The sequence below is a fragment of the Carcharodon carcharias genome, chromosome 4 (assembly GCF_017639515.1).
Source record: "Carcharodon carcharias isolate sCarCar2 chromosome 4, sCarCar2.pri, whole genome shotgun sequence".
Taxonomy (NCBI): domain Eukaryota; kingdom Metazoa; phylum Chordata; class Chondrichthyes; order Lamniformes; family Lamnidae; genus Carcharodon; species Carcharodon carcharias.
The window spans coordinates 9288447-9315614 of record NC_054470.1 but is presented as its reverse complement, the minus strand read 5'-3'; the positions used below and the strand labels follow the sequence as shown (position 1 = coordinate 9315614).

Below are 27168 nucleotides of genomic sequence, written 5' to 3'. Positions count from 1 at the left end.
AGAGGAATCACGGAAGTAGGTGGGAAGGGATTGGACAAGGGGGGAGAGAAGGGAGTCAAGATAACGAGAAATGAGTTCCATGGGGCAGGAGCAAGCTGACACGATCGGTCTACCGGGACAGTTCTGTTTGTGGATTTTGGGTAGGAGGTAGAAGCGGGCCTCCATCACCCTCCATCACCCCCTACTCCTCAACCCCCACCTATGGCACCTCCCCATGCCTATGCAAAAGATGTAACACCTGCCCCTTCACTTCCTCTCTCCTCACCGTCCAAGGGCCCAAACACTCCTTTCAAGTGAAGCAGCATTTCACTTGCATTTCCCCCAACTTAGTCTACTGCATTCGTTGCTCCCATGCGGTCTCCTCTACATTGGAGAGACCAAACTTAAACTGGGCGACCGCTTTGCAGAACACCTGCGGTCTGTCCGCAAGAATGACCCAAACCTCCCTGTCGCTTGCCATTTTAACACTCCACCCTGCTCTCTTGCCCACATGTCTGTACTTGGCCTGCTGCATTGTTCCAGTGAAGCCCAATGCAAACTGGAGGAACAACACCTCATCTTCCGACTAGGCACTTTACAGCCTTCCAGACTGAATACTGAATTCAACAACTTTAGGTCTTGAGCTCCCTCCTCCATCCCCACCCCACTTCTGTTTCTTCCCCCTTCCTTTTGTTTTTATTTCAATAATTTATATAGATTTTTCTTTTCCCACCTATTTCCATTATTTTTAAATCTTTTATGCCCCCCCCCACCCCCACTAGAGCTATACCTTGAGTGCCCTACCATCCATACTTAATTAGCACATTTGTTTAGATAATATCACCAACTTCAACACCTCTGTGTTCTTTTGTTCCTTTGTCTGTGACATCTTTTGATAATCTGCTCCTATCACTGTTTGCTTGTCCCTACAACAACACCACCCCTCCACTTTTCTCCCCCCCCACCTTAAACCAGCTTATATTTCACCCCTCTCATTGTAAAGAAAAATCAGTTATGTTGAAGAGTCATGAGGACTCGAAACGTCAACTCTTTTCTTCTCCGCCGATGCTGCCAGACCTGCTGAGTTTTTCCAGGTAATTCTGTTTTTGTTTTGGATTTCCAGCATCCGCAGTTTTTTGTTTTTATTATAGTGTCAAGCTACTTGAGTGTTATTGGAATGACACCTCTCCAGGCAAGCGGAGAGTATTTATTTGCTCTCTTGACTTGTGCCATTGTATGTGTTGGAGAGACTTTGCGAGTTAGGAGGTGAGCCATTGACACAGAATACCCAGCCTCTGACCTACTATAGTCGCACAACAGTTATGGGGCTGGTCCAGTTCAATTTCTGTGCAATAATAACCCCAAGGATGTTGATGTTACTATTTGGTTATGGTAGTGTTGTTAAATATTGAATGGTGGTGGTTAGATGTACCCTAGTTAGGGATGAGCCCCACCTGGTAATTTGCTATTTCAGTGTGCTATTTAATCGTGAGCTGAGTTTCCAAGTCAATATCCTCTCCAACACAAAGACCACTTACTTCCACCTTCATAACATTGTCACTATCGTTACATCAGACAGTCTGCTGCTGAAACGCTCAGCCGTGCTTCAGATTTGACGGTTTCTAACACTCCTGGGGCCAGCCTCCCACTTTCCACCCTCCATAAATTTGTAATGGTTAAAAAACAGCAAACAGATCCAGCTTTTTAAGCCCTTTTAAACAACTAAGCCATTAATCACTGTTAGGGCCCTACTCTAAAACTAAAAAGGGGCTTTTTCTGTGCTGTAGTCCTCTATGACTCTAAAACTGGACCAAAGTTGCGAAAGGATAAAAAGGTATGCTTTGCTTTATGCTAAATTGTGGTTGCAGTGCAACCTAATATTATTTTCTTTGGCTATGACTTCATGACACTAATCTGATCTTTAAGATAAAATAATAGAGATTTCTCTCTCTTTCTTGACAGACTTACATCATTCTAGCCGAAAAGGCATAAGTGCATTTATAATTTGTCCTGTCCACATCTGTAAAACTAATTTTAATCTTGTGCGAAAATTTTTGACTCCTTAAGGGTTTGTTTGTGTGAGGGAGTGGAAAGAAATAGCCTTTCTGAAAATGACTTGAATGATGGGCTATGTGGGTCTCATATTTGGAAAATAATGCCTTTCTATTTTATGCACATTGTGAGTACTAAGTGCAGTTTTGTGCTCCACATTACAGGAAGGCTTTTGAGGCAATAATATGTCGAGCAGATATTCAGTTATGCTGCCTGATATGAGAAAATACAAATACAAGGAAAGATTCAATAAAATTGGTTTGGTTTTCATTAGAATACAGGTGCACTGATTTGTTCGAGGTGTTTATGATTAAGAATTATGAAGAGATGGACAAACTAGATAGAAACATGGAATCTTGTGCACTCCCCTGTGGCAAGTTTGGTAGTGGGGTCACTTAATCAGGCAGGAGAGTGGCGGGTCGGGACCAAGCTACCTTCTCATCTCCACTCCGATTATGTCCATATTGGGAAGGCCAATGGATAGCCTTCATGCTCCACCACCAAGTGGGCATTAGGGGCCTCAGCTTCCCACCATTGGTATATACCCAGCAGGGGGCATGACAAGCAAGTCTGTGGCAGATTGCTTGCAGGGTCCCTGGGTGGGGTCCATCCTTCAAAGGCACTCAGTGCCTAATTGGGGGACCCAGCATCATGAAGGGGGAGCCCGCTGAAAGCCACTCTCCTACCCTTGCTGCTGGTACCCCTCCCCTACAGCCCCCACACCCAAACCCCACTCCTGCCATTACTCATTTGTGGCCTGGGATCCAGTGACAATATGAGGATTAGGGTGGATGTTGCACCGGCAGCAGCCACTTCTGTCCCGATGGTGCTGCCGTTCAACAGAGCTGGCAGAGTGGGTGGGTCTTTAGCTTTTGCGGCCCCCAACCACCTCAGACTCTTTGATCCCAGAGGATGGCCCACTGCTGGCCTGTCAAGTGCCTGAGTGGAACAAGATACAGTGGGCCTTCCCGAAAAGGGGTGACGCAGGGCTCTCACTGGCTCTCCAGCTCGCAACCGCAATCCCTGTTGTCTCCACAAGATTCGACCTACTGTTTCCAGTGTTTGAGGAGTCTATAATGAATGAACTTCCTATAAGATTAAATGTAAGAGATTTCGGACAGAAAACAGGAGAGAGTTTTTTCACACACACAGTTTTGCAAGTATGGAATGCACTATCAAAGCTAGTAATCCCAATAGAGACCATGTCAACATTTTAACAATGGGTTAGATTGATGGTTGAGTGAAAGTACAAAGAAACCAATATGGAAAGGATGGGTACATGAGATTATAGGGCTGTTGCTCATGTGGTGTATAAACCTGGACCAATGGACCAAATGTCTTGTTTCTATGTTATAATTTCTAAGCAATTCTATATAATGTAATGATTACCTTTCTGGATATTGCTGTAAAAAATGAGGACAGTCTTTCAACAAACTTAAAAATTATAGCAAAATTATTTTTTTAGTAGCTTCAAGAGATGTTTAGAAAAAGTCTATTTTCTATTTCATGCATTCTCCAAATATTAAAACAAACTGTAAATCAAGTTTCAATTAAAAAAATAATAGATAATGATTACAGATGGCACACATTTTAACTCGTACCTATGCAGACTTTTGTTTGTTTTAATTAATATTGCCAAATCCCTATCTGTCAACATAGATGTGTCAACATTACAGACTGACTTGTTGTTTATGCTGAGGCCAATAAACTTAAGCTGTTCATTTGGGACAAATTTCAGATGTTTTACTTATATTTTGGTTGATATTTTTAAAAACTGGCAACTACTTTGGGATGGATGGCAGCAATCTGTAAAAGAGCTAATGGGCATTTTATCCATAATGGTTCTACACTGAATAAAGTTTCTTGTAAAACTATCTTCATTCCTGAATCAACTGCAATTTTGGTAGCTGTTTTGTATGTCACTTTTCTTAGCAAGCAACCTATATGATTTGTAACTTGGTATCTTCTTTGGTAGAATAAAATAATTATGTCTGCAGGCACAGTTAAATTGCTCAAATGTAAACCAACAAGTAATCAGAAAATACCTGAGAAGTTACAAGTTGAACACTATAATTATATACTTTTCAAGTATACGTAATTTGAAATGTGACACAAAATGGAGTAAAAATCAAATTTCTTTCTTTGAACAATAGTTTTCAGGGAAAGAATTGGCATTAAATTACTCAATAGGTTGGATAATATCTAGGAATGTGCCTTGACCACACTAATGATAAATCAATCAACCAAGTATTTCTCACTCCTATTGGTATTTTTGCTCGTTGTTTCCTTGGTTTTTTTCAATAAACCAGATGCTAGTTTATCAATATTTGTGGTGGCACTCTTGCCTCTGGGTCAGAAGATCATAAGTTCAAGTTCTACTCCAAACACTTGAGCACATAATCCACCCCGCCAAATCAGTGAGGGAGTCACTGAGAGAGAGAGTGCTGCTATCTTTTAGATTCAATGTTAAACTGAGACCTCTGCCCCTGTGAAGATTCCATGGCACTGGTTGAAGAAGAGCAGATGGATTCTCCTAGTTTCTGTGTAGGATGTTGGACATAGTTCGGTGGGTCTTATTAAGGTATTCACAATCTTAGGTAGTTCAACATTAATTATTAACTACTAGAAACTATATACATAGGTACAGTAAAGATCCAAGCTAGGTGCTGTCTCCATGCTTGCTTCTATACACAGCTCTGTCCAACACTACATTGACCTCTAGGCTTGGGTCATGTGTTCTCTTATATTACAGTGTGGGCGATACTGTACTCAGTCCCACATTAACTCTTTATGTTCCAGACTTTTATACTAGAGTATCCTGATCAAGATTACCCCCAGTCAACACTGTTCATAGATTATCTGATCAATTGGCTCTTCCTATTTTTGGGGTCTTGTGTGCAAATTGAGTGCCACATTTCCTACATTAATGATTATACTTTAAAAGTATTTCATTGACTGTAGGGCTCTGAGGCATCTTGAGTAAATGAAAGGTGCTATATAAATGCAAATTGTTTCTTCAATTTTATTCTGTAAATACAAATCGATCTCTTTTGGCATTAATCTCCTATGGCATTACTCACTCTTATTTTAGGGTGTACAAAGATGCAATGTCCAATTGCTAGCCTGACTTGTTCCTTTAGTAACATTGCTCAGGTTCTCTAAGTGGGGAATGTTCTCTAAATAGGTTCTGAGGTCAATCGTAAGCTGTTGGAAATTTCACTAGATTTGCAGTTACATTGTTCCTTCTGTGAGTGTAATGACCCCTCTGGGTTATCTCAAGGCTAGTTAAACAGCAGGAAAAACCTAGTTTCTTTCTTTGCTTTTTCTTAAAAGAATATATAAAACACCAAATTACAGTTGAACTAAATGTGGCGTCTGAATGTGATGGCTGATCTCAAAAATAGCTGTCATGTTTCTGCAGCTAGCTGTTAACAATTATTTCCCCTGCTTGACTAACATTGCTTTCTTATTGCAGCCGCCCCCAGAAGGTTTGCCTCTGCCCGTTCCTACCAGTTGATCCGCTGAATGTCTCCACATGCCTATATATAGTTCAGCATCCAGCAGAGGTGAGTAAGGCCATGGGAAGGGGCATAAACCACCAGACACCTAATAAGGACTAAGGGAAAGAGGAAACCATATCGTATGAATCAGCCTTGATTTCCACAAGTCTCTCTAAGCTTGGGGTGTAGTTATTACAAAATGTAACTGGTTTTCCATCTATTGCCAATATCAATATAAAATCATCCTTTGTTAAGTATATGGCATAAAATCTGGCAGAAAGCCATTTATGTTTGACATTGACCACGCATCATTGAAGAAAGATTGCATAAGACTTCAATGAGCTTGGAGTGCCATTTTGTGATAAATAATCAAGAAGCCACTGTGTTCCTTGTGAATGTGCCAGGTGGATCAAGTTTGGCCAAGGGAAGGGATTGTGGGGCAGCCAGGTGACCTTCGAATACAGTTCTTCAAATGGACAGTATTTGTTCTTGCTTGATCAAATTTAGCTGAAGGAACAATCAGGTGACCTACTTGTAGGCTTCTTTCAATGATGATTGCCCAATAGTGAGTAAGACCTCTTTGAGGTCCTTCAACCTATGACTTTTTTCACTCTGTTCCTTCCTAAAGAAAAAAACAAATAATTGATGTTACAGAATATGCCATGGATGTTAGTACCCACCCTAAAACCTTTTGGCACAACACATCAGAACACAACCAAACTTTTCAGTTTACCCTCCCATTATAATGTGCACAACAATGGCGCTTTAGAGACTCGTGTGTATTGTTTTTCCCTTCTCCATAAGGACAAAGACATCCTGCTCTCTGCTCAAGCAGCACTTCCTTGAGCAACATGCAACCAGAAACTCTGCAAAATGGGAGATTGAAGTTGCAGTGCTTTTATGTCTCATGCCATTCATTGCTGCTCCAATATTTGCTACTACAGACCTGTCCACAAATATAAACAGCAGTAGCCCTGGTATCAGTGTTAGGACCATTGCTCCCCTAAATATGTGTGAATGTTGGATAGGGTTTGAGAGTACAATATCAACATTTGCACATGATAGCAAGTGTAGTTGACTGAGCAACACTGTGAACAACTTCAAGAGAACATGGACAGTATAGTAGATTGAGTAGATGAATGTGGAGATCTATGGCATTTGTGGGGAAGTAACACTAAATGGTTAAACTTTAAAAAGAAAAAGAAGAGAAACTTTGGGGATTGGATACATTAATCCTTCAACTTCGGAAGACAGCTGACTAAAGTTTTAAAGATAAACTTATTTGATCCTAGGGCCAATTTTAACTCTGGGCCATATTTAAATCTTGCTGGGCAACGTGCTCCGAACAGTAAGTTGGTATGAAGTGGCAGAAGATTACACTTAGGGATATGGTGCGATTGTCTATTAGCACTGTCTTGTGAAGGGGTTTTGTGATTGGGAAATGGGACACAAGTTTTCGGCAAGGGAGGCATAAACTTACCTTGTGTGGCTTGGAGGTACATTCATGTTTCTCCTGGCTCCATGAGGAAAGTGCCATTATATATATATAAAAAAAAATACTTTCTAGGACATCATCTGCCTCAATCTACTACCTCACAAGGTTGGCATAGTGAAAAACTCACCGCGGCTTTCTGCTCAGATAATTGAGTTAAAACTGCAATCATGACCCAATGATGTCAGTAGGTCAGAATGTGTGCAGAGAACGGAGAAGTTAATGGTTCAGATGTGGGCTCATCATTATTGCCTATTACATCATAATTTTTGTCTTTCTTCCAAATGGTTGTGAGATCTATACCTCGTGGTACCCCTTGTGTTGAAGCTTCAAAAAAATACTAATTTACTAGTAGATGGATACTATGGTGTTGGTGTGAAGTAATTCAAAGGAAAATAAATTATGTCAATAACTTGTAATATTTACCCCCAGATCAACACGACCCTTTCCTAAACGAAAAGACTGTGAGCAAGAAAATATAGTTAAATATGAGCACTATACAAACAATTCTCCAGTTGAGTAATCAGTATCATATTGTTAAATATCATTAACACCAATTGCACATGAGTTCATGTCAGAGTTTCAGTGGAAAATTTCACACAGGGAGAAAAAAAATGATCATGTTATGTTGCAAGTTTGATTTGAGAGGTAATTGCAGAGGTGTATGGGTGCAGATTGTGATAAAATTTGTATTCTGCAGTGTCCTGCCTAGATAAATGGCACAGGTGCATAAGATCTTGTGGAAGAAAGCAATTCTCATTTATATGGAGGAGTAGAGCGTAGAATATGAAGAGAAACTAAGATCGAGCTCTAGGTGAGTGAAATTCCATTTATTTGACCGAATCCATGAATTCTAAACTAGTCTATCAGATAGAGTGAACAAAACAGGGCTTACAGGCCTGAGAGAGATTTTTCACTGTCAGGTTAATCTATTAGCTGTTAAGGAATTATTTATTTTAAAACTCTAGTTTTTTGAACTTATATTGAAGCAGCAAATAGGTTTAATGATTAGCCCTTGCACAGATTAACAATTTAAAAGATACGTACAACCTCCAAAATTTGCTACAGTGCCACAAGCATGCCAATGCTCCATTAAGCTATGAAGCATGGTGTGACGTGATTTCATGCTTTTTGTTTCTCGTTAGGGAGAGATCTGTGTTGCTCTGGAAATATTACGGATTATTGACAAATTTAATTATTTTCCTGTTAACTTCCTCCCACCAACATCAATCTACCAGTAAATCAATAAATACTTTACTCGGAAAAGGACATTTTCTTGATTATTATTGGGGACAGATTCGTTTAGAATGATTTATTTGAAGTTGGCAAAGGAAAAGTAAGGAGGAAATCTCATCAATTCTCCAACTTCTAGGGCTGAATTTCAAGTTCAGTGTTTTGATCCTGATGCTGGGCTGAATTTTTCATGTCATCGTGACAGGACTCTAGAGGAGGCAGCCAATTAAAGGACCACCTCCAAGTGTCCTGCGAGCGAGTTCCTGTGCTAGACTGGAAGGCCCACGGCTCTGGATGACCACCAGCCCTGTCGGGAGATGTGGGTGCTCCTACGATAGGAGAGAGGCCCTTTGAAGATTTTGCTATGATCTTTGTAGAGACCAACAAGTTTTTAAAAAGAGATTTGAATTGCCAGTGACTGACTCAAAGGATCACATGACAACATTTTATGTTTTAAGACTTTTACTGTAACAAACATACTAAAAGCAACATTGACTAAACATTACTTATTAGGTAACTAGTACACTCAACTACAGAAAATATAGCCCCCCTATTACAGACAGGAGGTTAGTTCAAACAGCACTGTTTTCCTCTTACCACATGTCCATAAACAGAAGGTATTTTGAATTAGTTTTTTTTAAGAATAGGGGTGGCATATTTTTCCAACCCCTCATTTTTTGTGTGATCCAATTTTACTAATAACCCCACAGCAAACTCAAGTTAGGATTAACTCAGGAGGTCAATTTATTGCACACGTTCAAAACTCTCGAAAAAGAGTATTAGCAACGTCCCTCTCCACATTCACATAGCAAAGGGAGGGATAGAGAAAAAGATGTTCTATAGTACAAGGACCACAAACAAAATGAATGATTCACATGAGTTCCAGAGTCCCAAAGTCAGAGTCCAATGAGGAAGTCTTTGATGTAGGCATTCAGTGGTTGGCTGGCTGGGGGCTGGTATTGTAAGATTGGCTTTTGCAGGTGGGGCTGATGCCGCCTAGTGAAGTAAGCACGTGGAGATTGCATCAGTTCTGTAGGTGATGATACAAAACCTTCCGGTAGAGTCAAGTTAGATGGACCTATGGTCCAACCTGGACAGAGCTTGCTTCTGTGTGGCCTGCCAGTTGGATGTTAAACAGCAGACTGATTGCACAGCTCAGAAAGGTAATATTACACTGCTCAAAAGGCAGAGTCAGGTCATGTGACCTTCCTTCTCCACAATGACTTACAAAGGATGTTTATCCAGCGTCTGGAATTTGGCACAAAACAAAAACAGAATTACCTGGAAAAATTTAGCAGGTCTGGCAGCATCGGCGGAGAAGAAAAGAGTTGACGTTTCGAGTCCTCATGACCCTGCGACAGAACTAGGTGAATCCAAGAAGGGGTGAAATATAAGCTGGTTTAAGGTTGGGGGGGATTAAGGATTAAGCTTATATTTCACCCCTTCTTGGATTCACCTAGTTCTGCCGAAGGGTCATGAGGACTCGAAATGTCAACTCTTTTCTTCTCCGCCGATGCTACCAGACCTGCTGAGTTTTTCCAGGTAATTCTGTTTTTGTTTTGGATTTCCAGCATCCGCGGTTTTTTGTTTTTATCTCTGGATTTGGCTTTGTTTTCAGGACTGATAGTATTTCGTTATGGGTTGAGGGTCTGGTGTTTGGCAAGCCATTGTCTCAGCAGACCCATGGACTCCACTATCAGGGTTGGCTTATCAAATGCAAATGGCATTCCCGTAGCTCCCTTTAAAATTGGTCTGTACAGCACCAGGTAATCTGTTAGAGGCTCCTAAGGTATAACAAGCTGTGACATTCCTGAAACTGAGAAGAGAATTCTTTTATTCTGGAGACCACTGGGGATAATTTCCAGACAGAGGGTCAACCATCTTAATTGTCTTTATTCAGCAGAAAAGTCCATTTTAAAAATAAGAATTAGTAATAAGGATAAAGTTTTTAAATACACACAGGGTTGGGTTTCTGTTCTATGTTTAGTCGTAACATTCAACCTCTGCTGAAAGTCTTCGGAGAATCGCTGAACCTATTTCTAACAGTAAGGCCCACTCTGGTGACTCCTACTCTTAAATCTCTACAGGCTCCATCTCTTAACCAGAGAACGAGCTCCCACCCACGTTCTGCCTGGCACTTAACGGAGAATAGCCTTTTCTCCTGCTGTTTTCCTGTGTCTCTCCCTCCGGGATTCTGTCTGTGTCTCTCTCTCTCTTCAGGATTTCTGAGTCAGCAAGCCTGAAAGTTTGTAAGTCTGCCCATACCAAAGCCAGCTGCTCCTTTCTTTGTGTCTAGGTGTGAAAACTGGTACTTGGCTTTCAGTAGTACTTGACCCGGTCCCCATAGCCACCAGGTCACATATTATCTTTGGGCAGAACTTGTAGGAAGTCACATGCCCTCTTTGTTACTCCATTTTACAGTGAATTAAAGAGACAGTTTAAAACTAACCGTCTTATAAAACCTTGCACTCATAACAGCTTGTATTTGGAACATAATATGCTATGGTCATAGCTGCTAGCTGATTATTGCTGAGGGAAAGCCCTGGCGCTGGATGGTATGTGGCCGCAGCTATGGCCCTTGCAACCCAGTGGATCCACGCTGGGCTTCTTTATAGGATGCATCTCTGACCTTCCCGGCCTGCCACCTTTCCACACATGACACATTGTGGGGACCTTCGGGAAAATCCAGGCAGCAGGTGAAGAGTATCCCCATTGTTACTTTAATTGGCCTAATTGACTACCGGCATGCTGGCTGGCGGATATCTGTTACCTCTCCAGTAGCCATATTCTTGACAACAGATTGGAGACGGGAACATGCCCGCAAACCAGCACACTGGCTAGCAGCGAAAAATTGCTGGCACGCATGCCTCCAAACCCACTTTTGCCTTGGGATAAAAATGTTGTTTTTCGTGTCCAAGTCTTCTATGAACACTCATGTTTCATGATTAGAAATTTAAAACATAAGTTGCAGAGAAACAGATTAATCACAACTTTGAAGGTGGGACTCTTTTTTTAGTGTAATCACTCAAAACTCTTAACACTTCATATATTTTTTCTTAAATTAGGGGAATCGTGTGCTGCGAACTGTGCCTCTGCTTGCTGCCTGCCTTCCAGCTGACAAATGTAAAGTCTTTATTGGTCGACGTTTTAGTGAAGAGAGGTAAAGATACGTTCTGTTCCGTACTTCTACTTTTCTATATTACAACAGTGACTGCACTTCAGAAATATTCCATTTGCTGCAAACATTGGGCCATCCTTAGGTCATGAAAGGTGCTAAATGAATGTCTTTACTTTTTTCCTTCCTTCTGTCTTACTTTATATACCCCTCCCTTCCTCCCTTCCTTTCCTTTCTTCCTTCCCTCCCTCCCTTTCCTTTTCTTTCCTCCTTCCAGCTTCTGAGGAATCCTCATAAACAAGTTAAAAAGGACAGATAATCTCCTCAAATATTAAGAATGTGGAAAGTCTGCCTGGCTACCATGTCTTCTTGGAAAGTGGACACTCCTGATGGCCTCCTAGACTATCAGTGAAATGGATTTAACTTATACTTACCCACAGATAGCTTTTGAATTAGATGTAACGTTTTAAAAAAAGATGAAAACGCATAATTAAAAAAAAGTCACTCACACCAACTGGAATTTGTTCATTTTTGGCTTTTTAACTGCTAATTGAAAATAGACAGAATGGCTGTTTCTGGACTGATGCTACATCTGTCATTCCATTAACCTTCAGATACCACAGTGTATCACCCAGGTAATTAGGTAACCAGCCATAGCCCATAAAGGATCATAGGTATCTCTCTCCATTAGAGAGAGAATTGGTTATATATAGTTTGAGGGGCACCACTCTGTCAGCATGGGCCAAGGCAAGGACTCAAGTCTCCATGAACTACCCATGTATTACCCAGGAGAATCAAAATAATGAAGCGAGTTTATGGTGTGAGCATTACTTCACTTGCTTGATAGTTGCCACTTGGATCAACTGAAATATAGTGATCATAGATAACATCTCCGGGCCTGTCTAATTGCGTATTTCTATTTTTTCATCAAATTTAGATTTGTTAAGAAGATTTTTAGTTTGTTTCTTTTACATGGACATTGTTCATTTAAACTGAAAAGCACTCCATTTTCCTCTTGGGTATTTCTGGATCAGGATGCTCTAAGGAGAACGTTGAAAGAAAAAAAATGTCCCAGTATAATTTTACTTCCTTGTAAATGGACAAGCCCATTTGAAACCAGTTTATCGGCGATTGATTTAATTTGTAATTTTCCAACATCACTGCAAATCAAACCAATTTGAAATGATTCATCATTATTTTTAATACTAGTAGATTTTTTTGTGGTATTGCTCAATCGGAATTAAAGCTGGACGTAGTCAATTATTATACATTAGCAATGAAAGGCGTTGAAAAGAATGGTCCAAGACCTCCTTAGAGACAGTACAGCAAGTATATTTTGATTGCTGCCTGGGAAATAAATTATTAAGCACATCCCTGAATAAACACATTTCTATGTGCATAAATTGTTGTTTGCAAATTTTCCATCTAAACAAAGTGTAGTTATTCTCTCTAAGTCAACATATCTCTCAAGTAAAGGAATAAAGAACTGACAATAGTTTTTCTCTGAAAATTTACTTCGCAACGATTTCCAAAATTAATTTTCCAGCTTCATTTGAAATTATTGGTAAAAAGAAACTCATGGATAGAGTTACGGTCAGAGAAAGATATAGATTTGCATTGTGAAAAACAAATATATCTTTACATAGACAACTGTGTTAGAATTCTCATTATAAATAAATTAAGGCTACAATGAACCTCTCAACAAATTCTCTCTCTGAAGTGAAACAAAGCTCTGAAGTATAACTTTAACAAGCTTCTAAAATTCAGTATCCAGTTTGTTACTGAATCATTTGAAAAAACAAACAAGCTTTTAACTGGTGTCCTGAGGAAAGGCGCACTTTCAGGTGCACTGACTGAGCAAGTTATACCAGGGTCATGGTATCATTTAAGAGACACAAGAAGGCTATTCAGTCCATTGAGTCAATGCTGGTTTCCTGTGGAGGCAGAGAGCATCACTGAGGTACCAAATAAGTACATTGCATCGCGAACATGCTGTTTATGTAGTGGTTGAGGGTGAGGTAGCAGTGATATTGAATAGAATAAAATAGATAAACATGGATATACTTAAAAGATCTGCCGTGCTCAAAGTAAAACAAGTCATCTGATCCAAATGGGATCCATACTAGTTACTGAGAGAATTTAGGGTTGAAATTGGCCAGTCTCTGGCTGCAATCATCTACTCCGCCTAGGACTAGATCATTGCAACTGTGACAGTCCTGATTTAAAACGAGGGGAGGGATAAAGTGCAGGTCAGTCAGTTTAATGTCGATATTAGGGCAGTAATCTCTAATAAATTAATTGGCATTTGTAAAGTATGAGCTATGGAGTCATACCTAGCTTAAGGGAAGAATGGTCATGGTTGTTGGAGGTCAATCATCTCAGACCTGGGACACTGCTGCATGAATTCCTCAGGATAGTATCTTAGGCCCAACTATCTTCAGCTGTTTCATTAATGGATCTTCCCTCCATCATAAGGTCAGAAGTGGGGATGTTTACGAATGATTGTGCAATGTTCAGCACCATTCAATGGCATTACCATTGCTGATTCCCCCACTCTCAATATCCTGGTAGTTACAATTGACCAGAAACTGAACTAGACCAGCCAAATAAATACTGTCGATACAAAAGCAGGTCAGAGGCTGGGAATTCTGCAGAGAGTAACTCACATCCTGACTCACCAAAGCCTGTCCACCATCTACAAAGCACAAGTCAAGAGTGTGATCGAATATTCCCCACTTGCCTGGATGAGTGAAGCTCAAAAAAAAATCAAGAAGCTGGACACCATCCAGGACAAAGGAGCCCGCTTGATTGGCACCCTATCCACCAACTTCAATATTAACTCCTTCCACCTCTGATGCACAATGGCAGCCATGTGTAAATATTCAAGAAACGTTGCAGCAACTCATCAAGGCTCCTTCACCGGCACCTTCCAAACCCGAGACTTCAGCCATCTAGAAGGACAAGGGCAGCAGGTGTGTGGGAACACCACCAACTGCAGGTTCCCTTCCAAGTCAGACACCATTCTGACTTGGAACTGTATTGCTGTTCCTTCGCTGTCGCAGGGTCAAAATCCTGCAGCTCCCTTCCTAACTGACACTCCAAGTGTTGTAGGAACACCTGACGGGTGTTCCTACAACACATGGACTGCAGTGGTTCAAAAAGGCAGCACACCACCACCTTCTCAAGTGCTATGAGGGATGGGCAATTCATGGTGGCCTAGCCAGATCCAGATCCCATGAACAAATTTTTAAAAATCAAAGAAAGTCAGCCTGAATTTGTGAGGCTAAGATGTGTTTGACTAACTTGATTGAATTCTTCAATGTAGTATTGGAAAGTGCTGATGATAATGCAATTGATGTTGTGTATATGGACTTCAAAGTTGAAGCCCATGGGATTAAAGGATCAGCGATGGTGTGGATATTAAATTACCTAAAGGACAGGAAGCAGAGAATATTGGTGAACTGGAACAGTTTTTTAGCCTGGAGAAATGTATATAGTGGTGTTCCCCAGGGGTCACATTAGGACCACCGCTCTTTTTGATATCTCTTAATGACCGAGACACAATTTCAAAGTTTTCAGTTAATGTAAAACTCAGAAAGACACAGTCTGGTAAATAGACAGATGAAATTTAACATAGAGAATTATACATTTTGGTGGGAATAAGTGAAGAGGCAATACAAGTAAATGATACAATTTTGAAGGGGGTGCAGGAACAGAAATTACTGGGGGTTCACATATGCAAATTTTTGAAGATGGCAGGATAAGTTGAGAGAGTTTTTGAAGACAATGTCGCTTGATGACATATAGAAAACTGATTCCATCATTTTACGGATGATTGGGAGGAGTCTCAGAGGATGATAGTTTGCCAGATTAGATTCATCCTGTTTTTTTCTGGGTAGGATATACCTGGACAATCTTCCACATTGTTGTGTAGATGTCACTGTTAGAGCTGTACTTGAATAAATTAGATGGAAGATTCGCCAGTTTTAGTGCACGGATCTGCAACTTTACAACTATGATTCTGTCAGGGCCTATACGTGTTTTCTGTGTCCAGTTCATGGCTGCTTCTTAATGTCACATGGCGTTAACCATGTTTGCTGGACACTGCTTAACCTGATAGATAGCCTGCCTCTTTTGCCATTTGGCATGCAATTGGCCTTGAGTAGTAGCTTCATATCTCCTTCTAAGGTATGTCAGCTTCTGTGAACAGTCACCACTTTTCTTGGAATTGTCATGGTTGTTTAAGCAGAACATAGAACATGTGGAAGCTAATGTTGTGATTCTAGACCAGACACCCAAGTTCTTGGTACAATCCAGTTAAGGAACGGTAACTTTTTACTTAAAGTAAGCAGTGTTGAGATTTAACACACTTGCTAAGAGAATAAAGCCACACGATTCCATGGGTTTTGAACAAAAAAATATAAACTTTACTATACAAGGTCAGAAAGATAAAACAAATTGTAATATCTGTCTTATATTAAGCCTGAATGTTAGAGTATAAGGTACATGTAAATTAACAGGCAAACTGTGGTTGAACAAAGCGCACTGCATAATAAATGACAGATTCCATTGATTTCTCCACAATCCACCCAGACATCAGTAAACACTGTGAGTCAACCAATTTCATTAAAACACCGTCTCTCTCACGAGGGGTTCCAGTCTTCAGTTTTGAGTATCTTGTCTTGGAATTCTCTCCAAAAGTTGCACCAACTCGGACAGCCTCAACGATGGCCTACCTCGCAGAGTTTCAGGCTCCGTTTCCCTGAATTCCCAAGTCTCCGCTCCAGCACCAACACACAAGCACAATGTCAGCTCTTCAGTCACGCTGAGCAGAACACAACTGTGCTGAGGGTTACCTTCACCTCAACGGCCCACAGCACTGAGTCACCAACCTTCTGCTGCCGCCTTAGACCTTCAGGGCTTCTCCCGAGCCCCCATTACTTAAAGTTTGCCAACCACAGCCCCTTTTCTGCTTGGAACCTCTTTTTTTGCCCCCCTCTTTCTTTCTTCTTAACTTGGACCTCTCCCTGTCCCCTGTCTGGGACTCTTCTCTGAAAATGGTGCCCTGCTCCTGGGTCACAAGACCCCATTTTTGCACCATTTTATTTTTATTAGGTGGACTGTCCTTGGCCCAAAAATCTACAAAAATATCAGATTGCACATGCGCCGCTACTTCGCGCATGCATTAAATTCCTGAGGCCTGTCAGGACTTAGAGTTCTTGGTCCCCGCTCATCATTAAGGTAAGTTTAGATCTCATAACACTAATTATATTCTGTATAAATCTAGTGAAACATGCTATAGACAGAGCTTAGCAATCTTCTAACCAATGGATCCAATCAAACGATCTTCAATCCTGTCACCTCCAGTTTGAGTGGTGGTGGATAAAGCAATGATTAATCAGGGGATGAAGCTCCACAAACATTCACATCCTCAATAACGGGGGAACCTAGTAAATCAGTGCAAAAGACAAGGCTGAAGCATTTGCAAACATCTTCAGCCAGAACTGCCAAGTGGATGATCCATCTTGCCTCACCCTAAGTTTCTTACCATCACAGATGTCAGTCTTCAGACAATTCAATTCACACCACCTGATATCAAGAAACAGCTGAAGATACTGGGTGCAGTAAAGGTTATGGCTCCCAACAACATTCCAGTGTAGTCTTGAAGACATGTGCTCCAAAACTAGCTGCGCTCCTAGCCAAGCTGTTCTATTGCAGCTGCAACATTGGCATCTATGCAGCAATGTGAAAAGTTGCCCAGGTATGTCCTATCTATAAAAAACAGGACCAATCCAGCTAATTACAGCCCCATCAGTCTACTCTTAATCATCGCAAAGTGATGCAAAGTGTTATTGACAGTGCTATCAAGTAGCAGTTATTCAGCAACAGCCTGCTCACTGATACTCAGTTTGTGTTCCACCAAGACTGCTCACCTCCAGACTTCATAGCAATTTTGGTCTAAACAAAAGAGTTGAATTCCAGACAGGAGGTGAGAATAAAAGCCCTGGACATCAAGGCAGCATTTTACTGGGTGTGGCATCAAAGGAGCCCCAGCAAAACTGAAGTCAATGTGAATAGGTGGAAAACTCTTCACTAGTTCAAGTCATACCTAGCACAGAAGAAGTTGGTTGAGGTTGTTGGAAGCTAATCAACGCAGCCCCAGGACATCACTGCAGGAGTTCCTCAGTCTTCAGATAATTTGTTTCACTCCACATGATATCAAGAAACAGCTGAAGGTACTGAATACAACAAATCTGTGTGCCAAGCCCAACTATCTTCATCAATGACCTTCCAACATAAGGTTATAAGTGGGGATGTTTGCTTATGATTCGACTGTGTTCAGTACCATTCACAACTCTATATATATATATATATATATATATATAGGAAGCAGCCTGTGCCCGCATACAGCAAGACCTGGTCAACATTCAGGTGTCTACTGACAAGTGGCAAATAATATTCGCATCATAGAAGTGCCAAGCGATGAACATCTCCAACATGAAAGAACCTAACTATCTCACCTTGACATTCAATGGCATTACCATCACCGAAACCCCAACCGTCAATGTCCCAGGGATTATCATTAACCAAAAACTTAACTGGGGCAGCCATATAAATACAGTGGTTACAAGAGCAGATCTGAGGCTGGGAATTATGTGGTGAGTAACTCATTTCCTAGCTCCCCAAAGCCTGTCCAACATCTCTACAATGCACAACTCAGGAGTGTGATGGAATACCCTCGGCTGTCCAACATCTCTACAATGCACAACTCAGGAGTGTGATGGAATACCCTCGGCTGTCCAACATCTCTACAATGCACAACTCAGGAGTGTGATGGAATACCCTCGGCTGGCCTGGACGAGTGCAGTTCCAACAACACTCAGGAATCTCAACACCATCCAGGTCAAAGCAGCTCACTTGACCAGCACTCCATCCACCATCATAAACATTCTGTCTGTCCACCACACAGCACACAGTCTGTAGCAGCAGTCTGTACCATCTACAAAATGCACTGCAGTAACTCGCCGAAGTTCCATCGACACCGTTTTCTAAACCCACAACTTCTACTATCTCAAAGGACAAGGACAGTTGACAGATGGGAACATCATCATCTGCAAATTCTCCTCCATGCCAAACACCATCCAGACTTGGAACTATATAGCCATTTCCTCACTTGCTGGGTTGAAATTTTAAACTCCCTAACAGCACTATGGGTGTACCTACACTCTATGGACTGCAACAGTTCAAGAAGGTGGCTCACCACCACCTCCTTGAGGATAATTAATGACGAGCAACAAATGCTGGCTTTGCCAGCAACGCTCACACGTCGGAAACAAATTTTCAGAAAATGTCATACTTGACTGATATAAATGTTCATTGTGATATGGCGAATCTGTCACCATTCCAGATCTCATAGTAATGTGGGGGCATATGATTTCAAATGCACTAGGATGATGAATTTATTGTTCAACAGATCGTTGCTTGGCTTTTGTTGCTGGTAAACCCTTGTTACCTTGTCAACCCAATAATCATTCTCTAAGTTTCCCGTTAACTATATCGTACTACAGTAACAAACTTTCATAATGTTTACTGTTTGACTTAAGACAGTGCAGTGGTGACATTGAACCTTTGGCAACAGATTGTTCCCCTTTTTTCAGATGTTGGCAATATGTACGATAGTATGCAAAGCACAGAAAAAGACACATTGGTCCATCCAATTCTGGTGCAATGTGCCTACAAAAGATCTGAAAAAGTGTCTCCACGCCACTGTGGCAATCTTAAAACAATTCTAAAACAATTTAACAATCAGCTTTAATAATAGAGTACTGTTAGTATCCACAATAGCCTACATGTTGACTGCAAGAAGTAAGGAAAATCCTTCTCATCTTTGGCATGCTTCTTCCACAATACAAGTGACAAAATGTTGGGTGGACCTACACTTAAAACACCGTGTCTCCTGCTAATGCAATGTGGCCATACAAGATGGCTGCTGATATCCATATGCGCAGGCACACTTGCCCAAATGACGTCACTGCTGGAGCCAGCAGCCTGGAACTCAGAAGGAACTTAAAAGGAAGAAGGAAGGATTTGCAGACGGTAAACCAAAATCTTTCCTTGAGAGATATTTTACTGCAGTCAAGTTGATGTGTGTTTCTAAACTCTGTCTCACTATCGTAGTAATGTAAGTGGATTGTAGGTTGCCTCGTCTATATTGCCTCGTCTAACATGCACAGCAACCGACAATCCACTTAAATTACTGGGATAGTGAAAGAATTTAGAAACACTCACCAATATGATTGCAATAAAATATCCAACAAGGAGAAGGTTTTAGTTTTCTGCCTGCAAATCCTTCTAACACCCTGTAAAAGGAGTTTACAAAATCCATCACTGCCACTCCAGGTAGAAATTCGCAACATTCTCTCTTCCTGCTGCCTGTGATGACTGTGCATGCACCCTGCTGCACATCGCTCCCTATAAACATGACAAGTGTTAACCCAGGACAGTGATTAGCATACAATTGCACAGGCATGGTGTTGGCAGCAAACGCAGCCTACTTAAAATTATGATAAGCTTATGGCCCACTGCGTTTTAAGCGTAATTGAATTTTAGAGCATAAGGAATAGGAGCAGGAGTAGGCCATTTTGAATTTTTATTTTGAATTTAATTTAATTTGAATGTTGTACTCCTGATTTCCAGGTTTTTTGAGTCATTTGCTTGTCTTGGACTGCCAGCTGTTTAGAAGCTGCCGTTCCAGCTCATGTTATTTTTCTGAGTTGACACACATTAGCACAGTTGTAAAGTTTAACACAGTCCCATTCTGAGCAAGGGACTCAGGTGGAGAGTATTACGGGTAGACTACAGCATTTCAAAATTAAAGCCACATGAAATTAGGGACTTGCTTGCATTTTAATTTGATAATTATTAAGTTTCAACAAACTTCAATTACTCACATCATTGTATATTTCAAAAATTATTCAGTAGTACAGAAGTTGAGTATTGCTGATAAAAAAGGCATGCTGTCGCAGCTATTTGTCTTGTACTCATCAGGACAGATTCAGAACAATACCAATTGTAAAGGGAACAGCAATTTATACTGCATGAAAAGAAAGTACTCATTGGTTGGCAAGGGGACTCTGGTAGAGGCGTTGTCATGGAGATTGTACTAGGGAACAGTTAACTGCCAAGTTTTTTTGTTTAAATTCAAACCAGGCAGATCAACTCTGGTCAAGGCATTGCCATGGGGAATGAACCAGGGAATGGCTGCCTCACAAGCTGTTCTTTAGTTGAAAGGGGCACACTGCACGGACATGCTTTTTCTGTCTACAAAGGACAAAGCCCTATGTGTGAATATATGTAGCTTCTAGTGTGCATAAGTGAGCCACACTGCGAAACTGACAGTCTTAAATTGGTTGTCAGTGCAATTCTTAGCACAATCAGGATTGTTTAGCAAGTACTGTCCAGTCGAGGAATCATATGCACTGTTGGGCATAATATTTTGAGTTTTGTAAACACAAGCTGGTTAGGCATGGTCAGTACTTTGTCTGCTGTGAACAGCCGAAGGGACACGCTGTTTGGTATGATCTGCCAGTTGTTAGGGCGTACGACCTACATACCTAGCATTACACCAGCGCTGAACTTCATATACCACATTAATCATTTGTGTGACAGGCAGACCATCTTTTTGACAATAGCATCCTGTTAGAGAATACCAATCATTGCTAACAGCATGAGACGAATGGCTAGCTTCAACTGGTGCCTGAGCCATTAGCTCACCATGCATGTTTGATGCTGATTTGGGCACATCCAAGCTACCCTGTGGGTTAATGGCTACTCCAATCAGATCAGATCACTGCAGAATTGCAAAAGTTATACCCTTGTTCGAGAAAGGGTGTAAGGATAAGCCCGGTAACTTCAAGCCAGTTAGTTTAACTTCGCTGGTGAGGAAACTTCCAGAAACAATAATTTATAACAAAATTAATAGTCACATGGACAAATGCAGGTTAATTAAGGAAAGCCAACATGGATTTCTTAAGGGAACATCATGTTTGACTAATTTTCCGGAGTTTTTTAAAGAGGTAACAGAGAGGGTTGATGAGGGTAAAGCTGTTGATGAGGCGTAAATGGATTTCCAAAAGGTATCTGATACAATACCACACAACAAACTTGTGAGCAAAGTTATAGCTCATGAAATAAAAGAGACAATGGAAACATGGATTTGGAAATGGCTGAACGACAGGAGAAAGAGGCTAGTAGTTAGTGGATGTTTTTCCTGCTGGAGGAAGGTCTGTAATGGAGTTCCCCAGGGGTCAGTCTTAGGACCCTTGCTTTTCCTGATATATATGAATGACCTAGACCTTGGTGTGGAGGCAGAATTTCAAAGTTTGCAGATGATACAAAACTTGGAAGCATTGTGAACTGTGAGGAGGATAATGTAGAACTTCAAAGAGACATAGATATGGGCAGACAGGTGGCAGATGAAGTTCAATGCAGAGAAGTGTGAGGTGATTCATTTTGGTAGGTAGGACAGGGAGAGACAATATAAAATAAAGGGTACAGCTCTAAAGGGTGTGGAGGAGCAGAAGAACCTGGGTGTATATGTGCATAAATCATTGAAGGTGGCAGGGCAGGTTGAGAGAGCAGTTAATAAAGCATGCAGTATCCTGGGCTTTATTAATAGGGGCACAAGGTACAAGAGCAAGGAAGTTATGTTCAATTTGTCTAAGTCACTAGTTCAGCCTCAGCTGGAGTATTGGGTCCAGTTCTGGGTGCCACACTTCAGGAAGGATGTGAAGGCATGAAAGAGGGTGAAGAAAAGAGTCACGGGAATGGTTCCAGGGATGAGGAACTTCAGTTATGAAGATATATTCAAGAAGTCAGGATAGTTTTCCTTAGAGAAAAGAAGGTTGAGAGGAGACTTGCTAGAGGTATTCAAAATCATGAGCGGTCTGTACAGAGCAGATAGGAGAAACTGTTCCCACTCGTGAAAGGAACAAGAACGAGAGGACACAGATTTAAAATAATTAGTAAAAGAAGCAAAAGCGATGTGAGGAGAAAATTTTTTACACAGTGAGTGGTTAGGGTTTGGAATGCACTGCCTGTAAGTGCGATGGAGGCATGTTCAACTAAAGCATTCAAAAGGGAATTAGACTGTTATCTGAAAAGGAAGAATGTGTAGCGTTATGGGGAGAAAGCAGGGGAATGGTACTAGGTGAGTTGCTCATTCGGAGAGCCGGTGCAGATACGATGAGCCAAATGGTCTCCTTCTGCGCCATAGTAATTCTGTGATTGCTCGCTGTATATCGCGCAATCTCATGAATGGGCCAAAAGCCACCACTTTTGGTCCTGAAAAGTGCCCAGGACCTCAGATTACCCTGGAAGATTAAGGTGTCTCCAACATTTGAACAACAGGTGTAGCTAGCCATTTCACGCTGCTACTATGCGGTAGCAACATGGTGATATTCTCCATTAACAAGATGCTGCTGTCAAGCCAAAAAGATGTTCTGCCTACCACACAAATAAGTAATGTGGTATATGATTTTCATATGTGTGATGCCAGGCTGTATGTCCTAATGACTAGTGGATCGTAACAAACAGCACGTCCCTTCAGCTGTTTGCAACAGGCAAAGTACTGGCCATACTCAAATAGCCTGTGCTTGCAAAACTCAAAACATAACGTCCAACATTAGATATAATTCCTTGATTAGACAGAACTTGCTAAACAATCCTGATTATGCTAAGAATTACACGGACAATCAATTTAAGATTATCAGTCGACTTCTCAGCTTGGCTCACTTACGTATGCTAAAAGCTACATATCTTCAAACATAGGGCCCTGCCCTTTGCAGAAAGGGGAGGGGCGGTGGTGCGGCGTGTACATGCAGTGCACTTTTTTCAACTAAACAAAAGCTTGTGGGATAGCCATTCCCTGGTTCATTCCCCATGGCAATGCCTTGACCAATCAGGGTTGACAAACCTGGCTTTGAATTTAAATAAAACTTGGCAGTTAACTGTTCCTTGGTGATTCTCTATGGCAATGCCTCTATCAATCAGCGTCCACTTGCCAACCAATCAGCACACTCTTCTCTTGCAGTATAAATTGTTGTTCCCTTTACAATTGCTATCCTTACGAATCCGTCCTGACGAGTGCAAGATGAAAAGCTTCAATGGCACGTCTCTTTCTTTTCCAGCAATACAAAATAGCTGTTTGTTTAGTCCAGCTAAACATGCAATTCCAAATGATCTCTCTATTCTAATAATTCCCCAAAATGCTTCATTGATTGCACAGCACGCACCCCCCACCCCTCCCCCCCACCCTCCCCAATGCCACTCCCCACAGAAGAACCTATATTATTAACCTAAATATTGCATGCTAGACCATTTAGCTGCAGGATTATCTATTTCTTAGCACAGGATTGTAGTTCTGATTAAATCTGTTCCGCAAGAAATTTTTCCCTGGATCTGAGGAAAAAAAAACTGCTTGTCTGCTCGGAGAAGTAGAATGTGTCTTTAAAGCACTTGATTTTTTTTGTGATTGGAAGCAGGACCAGCAAAATTGTGCCATGAATCACTGTTTTTTAAACCTTTCTATTCAGTTTGCCTCTGTAGAATAAAGCTGTGCGTCCTAGTATGCATGATGTATGCCTGCAGTTATGTACAATGAATTCGTTGAAATGAAATGATTATTATGTCTTTTTGCATACAGCAAGTTTCCAGAAACAGCAATGAGATAAATGACAAGTGATTTTTCTCGTGGTGGTTGAGAGAGGAATACTAACTGAGCCACCAGGAGAACTCATTTGCTCTAATTTGAATAGTGTTCTATGATTTTTAAAAAATCTGTGTATGTATATTTCATGATGTTAATCATTGCAAATTCAAACACAGTTAAAAATTTAGCCATAGTATAGCAATTTTTAAAAATGTTTTAAAGAGAAAGATTTAATTTAACTGGAATTGTCAGACATGGTCACAGTTAACATTTTATCATAAAAACAACAGCACCAATAATGCAGCACTATTGTTAACCTAAATTATGTGCTCAAATTCTAGAATGGGGCTTAAATTTACAATGTTCTGATTCAGAGGCAAGAGTACTACCAAATGAACCAGTTTTTGGGCGGGGAGGAAGGATAATGACAACAACACAGCAATGACAACTTGCATAAATGTAGTGCATCTAACTTAGGAAAATGTCCCAGGGCCCTTCATTAGAGTGTAGCTGGACAAAAATGGGCACAGAGCCAAAGAAGGAGGTACTTGGACAAATAAGTGAAAGATTAGTCCAAGAGGTAGGTCTTAAGGAAGGCCTTAAAGGAGAGGGAAAGGTGAAATGATGTTAAAGGAGTTAGTTCCAGGGCTTAAGACTTATAAGGCTGAGAACACAGCCACATGTGGCGGGGTGGAAAGAGTGGGGAATAAACAAGAGGCTGGAGTCGAAAGAATGCAGAGCCCCCAAGAAATTTCGAGCTGTAGGAGGATAGAGACACAGGAAGGGGAGTGGCCATGGAGCGATTTGAACACAAGGATGAGAATTTTAAAATCAAAGCATTGGTGCATTGGGACCCCATGAAGTTCAACAAGCACAAGGTGAATGAAACTTGGCGCAAGTTAGGTTACGGGTAACAGTTTTGATTGAGCTCAAGTTTACAGAGGGTGCAAACTGGGAGGCTGGCCAGATGGGAGAAAGAAGAGAGCATTGAAATAGTCTAGGAACGGAATGGGAGATTGGAGATGGGATGGTCATTTGCAAGAGTAGAGTGTTCAAATGTGAGTTTTTTGGAGGGATGGGTTGATGATGACAGACTTGAAGGGGAACGAGACACTACCCAAGGCAAGGGAACTATCTATAATGTCAGTTGGCAAGGGGTTCAAGAAGAGAAGTTGGGTGCTCAGCAATTTAATGGGAAATGATTGAAGGAGCATTAGGTGGGTCCCATCGACAAGATGGCTCAGAGAGGGCGTGGGAAGAGAATGATCGATCAATGGATACCTTTATTCCACTCTTCATATTATGTTCATAATCAATAGAGGTTGAATGAGAATTGAGCGTTCTTCACTTGTTGAAGATTTGTCACTGACTTTCCTTCTATCAATGAAAGGTAGGCAAAAGTTCACTTTTAAAAGAGGATAGCTATACAGGGCGAGATTCAAGACCCATTCCCTGGCTCAAACTTAAAAGATTACAAAGCTACCCCAGTGATTTACTGCTGGTACTCTTGAATTTTCTTCCTAATGGCACCTATTCAATAGAAGGCCACAGCCGAGGTCCCTGGGGATGGCCCTTGGCTTTCTGAAATGACTGGGGCATGGTGGTCCCAGAAGATTGACACCTGGACACAAAAAAATCAGGTCTGCATTCTACCAGCAGGATAATGGCTAGACTTTACAATATAAACATGAGGAGCCAGTGCAATTTGAAATACAGAAATGGCAAATGCAAACACAAACACACCTTATTCGAATTCCCAACTAAGGGACAAATAGCCTTTGGGAAACGCATCAAAAAAGACTGAGTTCAATTCAAAAAATGCTTAGCACCTTTTTGCTTTTGTGCTACATATATTCTAAAAGATCAGCCCCTTTTCCTGAGACTGTGGCCCCACGTTCAAGATTCCCCAGCCAGAGGAAGCAAACTCTCAGGCCTGAATTTTTGCTCTCGAAGCAGGTGTGCCTGTTTGGGAAATCTCCCAGCTCACTGCATCCACCTCTGGTAAAAGTATCCCAAATGGCAAGATCTTAATTTGGGGGATGTGGTTGCAGGATAGATCAGGCCTGCCAACCCGGGACACACATGCCACAGGGGCTGCCGGTTAAAAGGCCGCCTCAATTCCCTTGGACTTCATCCCAGTTGTTTTGTTAAATATTAGGCCCCCTAGGCCTCACCCCTCACACCACCTTACCCCCTCCCCCACTCATTCCCCATGCCCATAGATGCCAAATCATGCCAACCAATGCTACCTACCCACCCACCCCCCATGGCTCATTATAGCCCCATACCAAACCATGTCCCACACCTGCCCCATAGCTACTTACAGCCCCTATGCCACTTATTGTCAATTCATGCCTCCCCATCCACTACCCTTTGACCTTACACCTTTCTTGCCAATCCTCCCAGCATCCATCATAGACAGGCCTCAGGAACCATGCTGAGATAAAATTAAACAAGGTTGTAAATATCTATTACAGACTTCACTATATAAAAAAACTTCATTCTTAAAAGCCCATTCAATATATCTAAATCTCCTCAAGTAGTGAATCCCTTATAAAAACAAACATTTATATTCATAACTCAACACTGAAGACAGTTAATCCTTTAATAACCTCTTAAAGCTGTCAGTTAAACTATGAATCTACAGCCCCACAGTGTGATAATCATAGATTGTGAAAACAGTAAAACTGTAATTATGCTATAATGACAGCACTTAGGAATACATCAATAAATGGCTCTTGAAACTGATAGCAAGGATTTTTTTTCAACTCAACTCAAAAGCAGGCTTTTTCCAAATTTTCAAAGGCCAGACTGTTAAAATAGTTTGATAGCATAGCAGTTCTACAGAACTCATGTGCTCGTCATGAGCTTTTACATCTACTTTAAAAATTTGTAACTTACACATTGTGGGAGAAGGCCCTCGCACCAGCAATAATGGGATCTATTGGAACTCAACACTGAGATCACATGGCTCTGCTGAGTTCAGGGCTTCTCCCTCCAAATTCCTACTCCTGTTCCCCTACTGGCTAAATTAGGATCTGTAGGGAAAGGAGCCGGACTTCCAGAAATGGATTCCAAGTGCCATTTT

The 27168-nt window shown here is 41.2% G+C and overlaps 1 protein-coding gene across 1 annotated transcript in view; it reads left to right on the top strand.

Annotated features, from left to right (window-relative positions):
- Positions 1 to 27168, top strand: part of dtwd2 (DTW domain containing 2) — a 174528-nt gene that overhangs the window by 68518 nt on the left and 78842 nt on the right. Inside the window, exons 2-3 of the mRNA XM_041186554.1 lie at positions 5507 to 5597; positions 11322 to 11416. Coding sequence (XP_041042488.1) covers positions 5507 to 5597; positions 11322 to 11416 — 186 coding nt within the window. The remainder of the gene's footprint in view (positions 1 to 5506; positions 5598 to 11321; positions 11417 to 27168) is intronic.